The sequence below is a fragment of the Oryx dammah genome, unplaced genomic scaffold (assembly GCF_014754425.2).
Source record: "Oryx dammah isolate SB20612 unplaced genomic scaffold, SCBI_Odam_1.1 HiC_scaffold_8, whole genome shotgun sequence".
NCBI classification, from domain to species: domain Eukaryota; kingdom Metazoa; phylum Chordata; class Mammalia; order Artiodactyla; family Bovidae; genus Oryx; species Oryx dammah.
The window spans coordinates 43401702-43413598 of NW_024070192.1; the positions used below are offsets into that span (position 1 = coordinate 43401702).

Consider the following 11897-nt stretch of genomic DNA (forward strand, 5'->3'; position numbering starts at 1 on the left):
CTTTATAGCAATGATACAGTGAATATAGTCTCTTCATATAATATTCTATTTGAGATTTACCATTTATTTAACTTATCTTAGTATTTTATTGAATAGCTATGTCACAGTTTATTTTCATACTTCCTAATTGATGGATATTTAGGGTTTCCTGTTTTTCATTATTTTAAATGGTAATGTAATAAATATTCTTCACATTTGTCTCCTTGTGAATTACCCAAATGCATAATTGCTGAGTTCTGGGGTATACATAGCCTCAACTTTATTAGATATCGCCACATTATTTTTTATAGTGTACATACTGATTTATGCTTTGACAGTACTATGTGAGAGTACAGTGTACACTTCTTCACCAAAATTGGCACTAGCAAATGTCATAATTTTTTTTTGTCAGTTTGATGTTTGTGAAATAGTATCTTGTTATCTTTAGTTTTAAATGTTTAATAGTTGTTGAAAATTCATATTTACCCTGGTTAAGCAGAAATCTGATATCAGGGACACTATGTCCACTTCCTAAACAGTGGTCTCTCCAAATGAGTTCTTTTCATCCTGAGAAAAACTGGATTAGAATGTTATTTTTACTTACTGGTTGCCTGTTTAATGGTAATAGATTAAGAATACTAGAACATAATGAAATTTTATGTAAATTTTTTAGTTGAGGAATGGTCCTATTTCTAAGATGTCTCAGTTATACTTAAAACCCCTGAGGTCTTTTGGGTGCTATTTACAAATGAGCAGGAACCACCTCCGGACAGTAAAAAGAAAAGCAGCCAGTGACAATCTAAATGTGTTTTTATATACCCTACTGTGTGTGGAAAATAGCTAGCGGGAAGCTCCTGTAGGGCACAGGGAGCTCAGCTCGGTGCTCTGATGACCTCCAGAGGTGGAATGGTAGGTTCAAGAGGGATATGTATACATCCTGCTGATTGACTTCGTTCGTTGTACAGCAGAAACTAACACAACATTATAAAGCAATTATACTCCAATTTTAAAAAAAATAAAGAAATGTGTTCTGCTACATGTGAACTGCTACTTTTTTCCTAAGTAGTTTCCTATATCTAGGGATCACAAAGCTGTTGGAAGACGACCTTTTGATAAGATGGCAACACTTCTTGCATACCTGGGTCCTCCAGAGCACAAACCTGTGGCAGATACACACTGGTCCAGCCTTAACCTTACCAGTTCGAAGTTTGAGGAATTTATGACTAGGTAAAGTACCACCTCGACATGATGATTTCTGTCTTTTTCATTGAGCTGCAAGCTTTACCTCCAGGCCACTTGTTGGATATGCTTGTATATTTCACAGAGGATTATTGGGAAAGATGTACTTCATAACCACATTGCCGTGTTTTGGGGTCCCACTTTTCCCTTTACCCTGTATATTGTTGCAATATGCTTTGTTTCATGGTTGATTTTCTCGTAAAAAAATAATAACATCTTGTTGAATAATACTGTGTCATGTTATTTTGAGTTGTTTTTGCACTTAATAGTTAAAAGGAAGGTAGATAACATTATTTTCATATTATAATTATTGGGAAAATAGAGTTCAAAGTGAGTAATTTGCCTAAGATTCCATCCTAAGTCATAGGTCCTTTGCCTAAGATTCCATCCTAAGTCATAGGTCCTTTGGTTCTAAGTGCTGAACTCTTTCTATCACATAATAAAATTTTTCAGAAGTCTTCTGGAAGTTAATTGTACAACTTTTAGACTGAAGGTCAGAAATATGGTAATACTGCTATAAAATTTCTTTCTGTGAACATTTGTTTTGAATCTCATTGAGATTTGGATCCTCATCGTTAGACATTCACCTCTGTGTTGTTACAGTGAAGATAGTTTGCAGAATTCTTTAGTCTTTTAAAGTATCTTTCATAGTACTTTACACTTAGTCACTTAGTACTTCATAATGAGTGTGGGTTAAGTGTTTTGTTCATAGTATGTGCTAGAAGCAGAAAGGAAAGAACAGAATATGACATTCTAAAGTTTAATTCATATTAATGATTTTTATATAATATTCCATGGATTGTGAGTACCTGTTATTAGTCATATTATATACAGATGATAGTTTTGTACACGACTCCAGTTTTTTGATATTATTAAAAGAATGTAGGAATATGTAACAATCTCCTTTCAAGCTTAGTTGTTATCTTTAGTTCTGTTACATTTTCCCATGTAACAGATATTTCAGTTCAGTTCAGTCGCTCAGTTGTGTCAGACTTATTCCTATGTAATTAAAGGAATATTTTCAATGCAAAATTTTCATGTTACTTAGTTGAAAATTATATAAACATATAAAACTATGTTTTATTCAGCATTACTAAGGATGTCCTTGCCATTTTTCCATTTTTCAAACAAAACTTCATTAGTCCTTTTAACCTAAGACCCCACCTTCCTACAAAACAATCCTCTGTGCTTTTGAACACTAAATGATATTATATGTGTAAGATACTTAGAACAATATCTGGTGTATATATAAAGTGTTCCATAGGCATTAAATGATATTTTTGTTCTAAATTTCCATTGATGCTCCCTGAGACTCGTTTTTCTTTTAAAAAAATGGAAGTAGCTTTATAATGTTGTCAACTATAAACTAATAATTGTTAAATTAGTCAAAACATAGAAATCTAAAAAGGGAAAATTTTTCAGTTATTTCATCTCTTAGAGATAATTCAGTTAACATTTGGCAGATAGCCTCCTAGTCATTTATCCATACATACGTGTACCTATTTCCCTTCTCAGATGCTGTATGTTGTCTCCATTAATATTAAGTAAATGCTCACTTGGTAGCAGCAGTATGATGAACTGAGGTATTATAGTCTCTTCTCCTACCCTCAAGACACATAGGAATACTAGGTAAAAGAAAATGTATATTAAAAATATTTTTAAACACATACGTAGCTAGAAGAGAATTTTGGAGAAAATTATTTAGTATGTGGGCTTTCCTGATAGCTCAGTTGGTGAAGAATCTGCCTGCAATGCAGGAGACCCCAATTAGATTCCTGGGTCACGAAGATCCGCTGGAGAAGGGATAGGCTACCCACTCCAGTATTCCTGGGCTTCCCTTGTGGCTCAGCTGGTAAAGAAGACGACTGCAATGCTGGGTTCAGTCCCTGGGTTGGGAAGATCCCCTGGAGAAGGGAAAGGTTACCCACTCCAGTATTCTGGCCTGAAGAATTCCATGGACTTTTACACACAGAGATAAAGAAATGGAAAATATGAAAGAGTTTAAGAGATGGAGGTTATAGAATGAGAAGTTCCAACATATCTAATAAATAGAGCTTATAAACGTTTAATAACTGAAAAATAAATAAATAAATAAATAAATAGAGCTTAAAGAGTAATGAAGAGGCAATATTTGAAGAGACAACAGATGAGAATTTTCCAGAGCTAGTAAATGACATAAATCTTCAGGTTAAAGACACTATTTTGAGCAGAATATATAATAATTAAACCATGCCCTTTTAAAAACTGTATTTAAATATATTTACATGTATAAGTATAAAAGTATCGGAAGCATCAGTACGAACAAAGCTAGTGGAGGTGATAGAATTCCAGTTGAGCTGTTTCAAATCCTGAAAGATGATGCTGTGAAAATGCTGCACTCAATATGCCAGCAAATTTGGAAAACTCAGCAGTGGCCACAGGACTGGAAAAGGTCAGTTTTCATTCCAGTCCCAAAGAAGGGCAGTGCCAAAGAATGCTCCCACTACTGCACAATTGCACTCATCTCACACACTAGTAAAGTGATTCTTAAAATTCTCTAAGCCATGCTTCAGCAATACTTAAACTGTGAACTTCCAGATGTTCAAGCTGATTTTAGAAAAGTTAGAGGAACCAGAGATCAAATTGCCAACATCGGCTGGATCGTCGAAAAAGCAAGAGAGTTCCAGAAAAACATCTATTTCTGCTTTATTGACTATGCCAAAGCCTTTGACTGCGTGGATCACAATCAACTGTGGAAAATTCTGAAAGAGATGGAAATACCAGACCACCTGACCTGCCTCTTGAGAAACCTGTATGCAGGCCAGGAAGCAACAGTTAGAACTGGACATGGAACAATACACTGGTTCCAAATAGGAAAAGGAATACGTCAAGGGTGTATATTGTCACTCTGCTTATTTAACTTATATGGGGAGTACATCATGAGAAACACTGGGCTGGAGGAAGCACAAGCTGCCATCAAGATTGCCGGGAGAAATATCAATAACCTCAGATATGCAGATGACACCACCCTTATGGCAGAAAGTGAAGAACTAAAGAGCTTCTTGATGAAAGTGAAAGAGGAGAGTGAAAACGTTGGCTTAAAACTCAACATTCAGAAAACGAAGACATGACTTTGCCAACAAAGGTCCGTCTAGTCGAGGCTTTGGTTTTTCCTGTGGTCATGTATGGATGTGAGAGTTGGACTATAAAGAAAGCTGAGTGAGTGCCGAAGAATTTATGCTTTTGAACTGTGGTGTTGGAGAAGACTCTTTCAAGTCCCTTGGACTGCAAGGAGATCCAACCAGTCCATGCTAAAGGAGATCAGTCTTAGGTGTTCATTGGCAGGACTAATGTTGAAGATAAAACTCCAATACTTTGGCCATCTGATGCAAAGAGCTGACTCATTTGAAAAGACCCTGATGCTGGGAAAGATTGAGGGCAGAAGGAGAAGGGGATGACAGAGGATGAGATGGTTGGATGGCATCACTGACTCAATAGACATGGGTTTGGGTGGACTCCGGGAGTTGGTGATGGACAGGGAAGACTGGCATGCTGCGGTTCATGGGGTTGCAAAGAGACATGACTGAGCGACTGAACTGAAGTAAAAAAGTGATACTCAGAATCAGGGAGATTAGAATGGCCTTTTAATAAATTGTATTGGTACCACTGTACCAGTAAGTAACCATCTGGAAAATAGTACACTATTTGTGAGGATAAACTCCCATAAAGAAGAACATATGGACTTTTCTCACCCATTCAAAATCAGTAAACCAGGGAAAGGAAAGGTTCATAAACTGAACTCTTAAAAAACAAATCAATAAAATTCAAAAACTTCTGTCTAGAAAGAAAAATGGTTAAAGACAATTCTATGATTAATATCCCTGTCTGGTAGTTTTCTTAATGTTATCCTAATGGTTCAAATAATCAGTTCCGTTGCTCAGTCGTATCAGACTCTCTGCAACCCCATGGACTGCAGCACGCCAGGCCTCCCTGTCCATCACCAACTCCCAGAGTTTATTCAAACTCATGTTCATTGAGTCAGTGATGCCATTCTACCATCTCATCCTCTGTCGTCCGCTTCTCCTCCTGCCTTCAATCTTTCCCAGCATCTGGGTCTTTTCAAATGAGTCAGTTTTTCACATCAGGTGGCCAAAGTATTGGAAGCTTCAGCTTCAGCATCAGTCCTTCCAATGAATATTCAGGACTGATTTCCTTTAGGATGGACTGGTTTGATTCTCCTTGCAGTCAGGGGTTCAAATAAGAGTTCCTTGAAACTTAGTGCTTGTTACCACATTGCCCTTCAGAAAGTATGTTGCTTTTAAGATATTTTGCCATTTTGTATATTTTATCATTGTTCCAATTGTGGACTTTTGTAGATATCAATGAACAATATAAAGTCTGTGAGTTACTGTGCTCTTTTTTCTTTCAGGCATCAAGTACATGAAAAAGAAGAGTTCAAGGCTTTGAAAACATTAAGTATTTTCTACCAAGCTGGGACTTCCAAAGCTGGGAATCCTATATTTTATTATGTTGCACGGAGGTAAGAAACACTGTTTTAGTTTCTCTTACCAGAGTTTTTAAAATGGTAGAAAATGTAGAGAGACAGCAAGTTTGGTTTTTCCTGTTTGACTTTATCAGAGTTGGAGACAAGTTTTCCTGGGAGAATGTAGCTGGTAAACAGCCATCTTGTCCCCATATGGTGCTCCATCTATTATAAATTGCTTTTCATAGTACCTGCTTCATATTTGCTTCCCTGTATTACATCTGTTTTTTTATGCCACCTACAATGAATTAATTACAAAGAGTAAAAAAAAAAATCACAGTCTTTTGTTTTCTGGTATATTCTGTTTGAATAATATCTGCAATATGATACTAAGAAACCTTTTTGTAATGGAAATAAAACAAAGAATCTGAGAACTTTTAATAATAGGCCTGGTAAGGCAACATCAGGGTGATTTAACAAATAATTCAGAGACGCTGTGGGAAATGTCTATAAAGATATGGCACAAGTGACAGCCTGAAAAATTGATTGTGTTTATTTGTGCTGTCTTCAGCGAAAGCTAGTTCCCAGGAAACCTTTCTTGAAATGTTCCTCCTTCACAATAGGTCTAATGCTCATGTTACTTTCCCTGCCATTGTCTTTTCTTTCTTGCCTTATTCTGTGTTCCATTGGAGAACTTGTCTGTGGTATTATTTGGTCAGTTTTCCTTCTTCCCATTTAGTGTGATATAAACTCTTGGTAATTGAACCTTAGGAACAATTTATATAATAGACCACTGGCTTTGGAATCTCAGCGGCTATGTTTTCTCTTAGTTCTGTTATTCCATTAGGTTGTAGAAATGAATCTTAGTTTCCTGAATTTAATATAAATTGAGGAATTACATCAGTAGACTTTTAATGATCATGAATGGCAAAAAAAAAATTGGCAGTGTATAAGAAACAAATGGAGGTTGAGGAGAAGTGGCAGTGGAGTGATGAAAGGAAGGTGGGAGGTGGGAAACTGATTTAATGGGATAATGCAGACAGTGTTAAACCAAGAAGTCCCAAGAACTGGGTGTTAGGGAATCAAGAGGGGATAGAAACTTGGATTTATCCTTAGCCTTCCTCTTTAGCAGTTCTGAGGAACGTCTCTTCACCTTCCCATTAGTCTTCTTTCCAACTTTTACCTCAGATGCTGTTTCTCAATTGCCTAAGATTTTAATTTTCTTTTGCAATTGAGATGAACCATCCTTGTATACCAATCCCAATCTTTAATACCACCAGTGTATTTTGATTTTCCCTATTTTGTCTAAGTAATTAAAAGTGAAACATTGGTGAGAGAGGTAGGTAGACATGTGTCCTCCTCCCCCTTTAAATTCTTGTTAGTTTACAAGTTTCAAAGATTTCTGGAAAACCTTAAAGCTGGTTTTTTTCTCCAGGATCAGAGTGTAAGATTATATTCCTTCTCTGTGGTGGTCTGCATACTATACAAGGCCAAAGGAAAGTAGCTTGGGCCTGATGCAGACACCTGTGAGATTAAATCAGTGGGATATCCTAGAGACCCATGTAATAGGTTGACTTGAGTGTGCTGAAGGTTCCCAGCTCTGCTGCTTCTTAGACAAGTTAGTTTTTATGACTCTGTTTCTTCATATGTTAAAGAAAGGGAGTTGCTTAGAAAAACTATCCTGCCTACGTCTCCCATAAAGTATTTTGTGACCTATAAAGTTCTCCAAGCATACAGAGTATGTTTAAGGTTTTCTTTTCTGTTTGTTTGTTTTGGGCTGTGACTCTGCCAGCTTCAGACTTTCTACATTTCAGTCTGTTATTTAGACGAACGAGAGTGCCTCCTGGCTTCATTGTCACCTGGTGTGAAGCCTCAGGTCAGGACAGTTGAGCATGTGATCACTCAGAGTGGGGCGACCTGCTCGACTGTGGAGGAGCACAAGAGCAGGAGAGGGCGGTGAAGGCCTTGTCTCTACTCAGTGAACTTTGTCAGAGGACACTTAGGTTTGACTTTCTGATATTCCTTTGTTTTTGTGGCTTAGACTACCATGTATTAGTTTATGTCTTTTGAACGATGGATTCCAGCCTCCTTACAGATTGTCCACAGACCTTTTAGACTTGAAATGTCCAAAACTTAATTCAATGTATATTCAAATCAACTTCCTCTTTGCACCATATTCTCTTTCTCAATAGCATCACCATCCCTTCTCAGCCTAGAAACCCTAATCATTTAAAACTCTTCCCTCTTTGATTTATCCTCCTCATTATCAATCACCATGTCTTGATTTTAGTTGTGTCATCTAGGCAAATCAATAAAGCTGTTTTAGTCACAGCTCAGTTTTTACAGAGAAATCATTCTCACTTTCTCAAGAAGGTGGGCCCCAGGAAAAACATGAATTAGAACAGGTGCAGACGGCACTTATGTGTCCATCAGTCCTGGAACTGACTTATTGCCTGTTTCTTGGTCTCACATTCAGCTGTGTCTCATGATTTTCCTCTTATCTGTATCTCTTCAGCATTAGCCCTAGCTAGTCAGTCCTTCACTACCTCAGTACTTCACAGTTCAAATTCCACAAAGAGAACATGGTTCAGCTACAGATACCTGTTTGGCAAAACCCTTAATGCTGTGTCCTGGCTAGCCAGTGGATTCCTGGCTGCCCCTAAGTCAGCAGTCATGTGATTTGAAATAACCTCCTAGTGCTATTCGGAAAAGGCAATGGCGCCCCACTCCAGTACTCTTGCCTGGAAAATCCCATGAATGGAGGGGCCTGGAAGGCTGCAGTCCATGGGGTCGCTGAGGGTCGGACACTACTGAGCAACTTCACTTTCACTTTTCACTTTCATGCATTGGAGAAGGAAATGGCAACCCACTCCAGTGTTCTTGCCTGGAGAATCCCAGGGACAGGGGAGCCTGGTGGGCTGCTGTCTATGGGGTTGCACAGAATCGGACATGACTGAATTGACTTAGCAGCTATTCGTTTATCAAGGGATGTCCTAAGGTATGTGTTTTTTATTTTTTTAATTGGTTCTTAATGCCTTAATTTTAGCTACTTTGGAAATGTCTTTTGAATTCATTTTCCCCCACTGCCAGTACTGAGACTCAATTCTTATTAGCTTTAACCTGTATTAATGCAGCATTATTCTCCTACTCTCTAAACCCCACATAACTACTTCCAGGTCATCTTAACATTGCTTCTGGAGGCAGTTCCAATTCAAATCTAATCCTGTCTATTTGTTAAGTAGCACCACTGAGTCCCTGAATAAAGTCCAGATTCATGTCAAGTCAGGCATGATGGTTGCTTCGTAATTTTGATCTAATTTAGTTTTTAGTCTTTTCCTTCTATTCTCTCCTGTATACCTTTGAACCTGACCTGTAATAAAGTCCCATAAATACAAGAACAGTTGTTGTTGCTGTTCAGTCACCCAGTCATGTCTGACTCTTCGCGTCCCCATGGACTGCAGCATATCAGGCCTCCCTGTCCCTCACCATCTCCCAGAGTTTGCCCAAGTTCCTGTCCATTGTTGCAGCATTATTTATAGTGGCAAATATATATTATATATATATAATATACAGCTTTGTATCAAAAGGAAATTGTTGAATAAATAATGATACATCTGTATTATGGAATAATGTGTTTTGTGTTAAGTCTGTTTTTGCTTGTTACGTGCAACAGAAACGAAATTTACACTTGTGTAAACCAGAAAGCATATCAATTGGTAGATGTACCCAAGGAGATCAAGAGATGGACTGGCTTCTTGGATGACTGTATGTAGAGCTTTGAACAATGTCATCTGGAGAACATCTGTCTTCTCTGTGTCTTGACTCTACTTTCTTTGTGTTGATTTTATTCCCAGGCAGCTCTTCCTAAGCTATGCCCAGTGGTGGTTTGTATTCTCCCAGCTTAACAACCCAGTGAAAAACGCTTCTTTCCCAGTAGTAACAGCAAAAGTACTAGTCTTATTGGCCCGAGTCACCTGCCAATTCCTGAGGCATTCACTATGGCAAGGGAGATGGAATTTCTTGGTATCTAGGTCTGAATCTTACGCCCATCCCTGGAGCTCACTGTTGAAGGTAGCTTAAACTGCATAAACTGAAAGCCGTGAGGGGAGGGGATGGGAGCAGGGTTTCCCAAAGGGAAATTGGACTGCCGGTATCAGAATGAGGAAAAGTAGATTCTGAGCTGGCAAAAGTAACAGAAAGTCCTCTAATGCAGCTTTTCAAATGTCCAGAAAGATGACTCTTGACATTTATCATGCATGATGAAAAGGAACACGGGTGTGTGTGTGTGCGGGCATGTGATATGCACAGACTGACAGGCCTGTGAACGTGCACGCTAAACTGTTCACAGTGGTGTTCTCAGGGGCATGACTGGAGCACACAGTGGGTCAGCTACAGAAGTTCTGTTATATATCTCTGTTGTTTGACTTGTTGCCGGGAACATTTTTGTCAGAATAATTAAAACTATAAAACCTAAAAGTACAATGAAGAGTTTTCCTCTTAGGTATATTGTGATACCTGGAAGATGCTTTTTGGGTGTTAGTAGTAATAATGATTGGAGAAGGCAGTGGCACCCCACTCCAGTACTCTTGCCTGGAAACTCCCATGGACGGAGGAGCCTGGTAGGCTGCAGTCCATGGAGTCGTGAAAAGTCATACATGACCGAGCGACTTGACTTTCACTTTTATGCATTGGAGAAGGAATTGGCACCCCACTCCAGCATTCTTGCCTGGAGAATCCCAAGGACGGAGGAGCCTGGTAGGCTGCCGTCTATGGGGTTGCACAGAGTCAGACATGACTGAAGCGACTTAGCAGCAGCAGCAGTAATAATGATAATGGCTAAAATTTACTGAGTGCTTTCTCAGACTGTGCATATTACATACTTTTTCATTTAACCCTTAAAATAACCTGCTGAGGTATTATTACTGCCAATGACTGACTTATTTATAAACTGAAATTTAGAGATGCTGTTAGTCATTCACAAACCTAGCTATCAAACAAACATATATCTCCAGGCCCTACATGGGCTGCTAAATCAGAATTTCAGGGTAGAGCCTAACCTATCTAACAGACACCCCAAGTGATTCATTTGAAGTGGGTTTATTACCAGTTTGTTTGGGAGTTTCCACTGGGTTGGGAATTAAGCTCAAGGTGGCACAACTAGTAAGAATCAGAGTTGTTTACATATGGTTATTATCACTGTTAAAATTAAATGCTAGGTTTTTAGCTTAAATAAATCTTTGTAGACCAGCATGAAAATCTCACCAGTACTTATGGGGTATATTTCTGTAAGGAAGAATTCTGAATTCTAGGCATCAAATTGACAAATTACCATTTGCAGTAAAAGACAGAAGTGTATACAGAGTAAGATAACTTTGTCATTGGAGCAGTTTAGTCTGTACTCCAAATGTTAGCAGAATTGGAGTCTTTTTTATCGTAACAATGTATTACTATTACACATTTATGGAATATGGTGACAGGTGTATTGTTTTATAGAGCACTATAGTTTATCCTTTTGTCTATTTAATAAAAAATAAATGCAGAATAACACATGCTGCTCCTCAACCCCTGTCCACAGTCCCCTGTCATTTTCACACACACACACACACACACACACACACACGCATGCACACCCACACAGCATACTTTGGTTAAATGTCACCAACATAATTTCTTCTCTTACACCTTTAATGTAAAACCCCAAGTTGCAACTCAGTTTTGCAAACATTTAAAAGGCAAACAGAGTATTTTGCCTTCCTTTTAGCATTTATTAGGAAGGAAGCCATCATATTAAGGCAATGATTAAACTTACACAATTAAAATTTGCAAACAACCAAATTAAACTAGGATAGTGATAATTTACTCAGAAGTAAGTTGAAATAAATTTGATTTTCCTAGTGTGCTTGTTGCCATTCAGCAGATATAATGAACTGAGGTAACAATGCAGACAGTCCAGGTCCACTTCAGCCTAAGTATACAAAAAACAACAAAAATATGACAGAGAAAAGAACGTGAGTGCTGTCCATTGGATTCAATTTGGTGCCACCACTTTTCGTACTCGTGGTTTTGGCTGCGCCTTTTGTGCTCGTGGTTGTGGCTGTGCTTTTCATATTCTTAGTTGTGACTACACTTTCTTTACTCGTGGCTGTGGCTGCACTTTTCGTGCTCGTGGTTGTGGCTGCACTTTTCGTATTCTTGGCTGTGACTACACTTTCCGTAC

General features: G+C 38.3%; 2 protein-coding genes across 10 annotated transcripts in view; one reads left to right on the forward strand and one right to left on the reverse strand.

Annotated features, from left to right (window-relative positions):
• NF1 (neurofibromin 1) overlaps positions 1 to 11897 on the forward strand; it is a 244679-nt gene that overhangs the window by 142647 nt on the left and 90135 nt on the right. For all 8 annotated transcript variants that reach the window (XM_040243973.1, XM_040243976.1, XM_040243974.1 and 5 more), the window contains 2 exons: positions 1060 to 1206; positions 5627 to 5737. In XM_040243973.1, coding sequence (XP_040099907.1) covers positions 1060 to 1206; positions 5627 to 5737 — 258 coding nt within the window. The remainder of the gene's footprint in view (positions 1 to 1059; positions 1207 to 5626; positions 5738 to 11897) is intronic.
• The window catches only part of LOC120866323 (spore coat protein SP96-like), a 2033-nt gene continuing 1072 nt past the window's right edge, over positions 10937 to 11897 (reverse strand). For both annotated transcript variants that reach the window (XM_040243987.1, XM_040243986.1), the window contains one exon: positions 10937 to 11863. In XM_040243987.1, the coding sequence (XP_040099921.1) occupies positions 11641 to 11863 (223 nt within the window). In that variant the 3' untranslated portion in view covers positions 10937 to 11640. The remainder of the gene's footprint in view (positions 11864 to 11897) is intronic.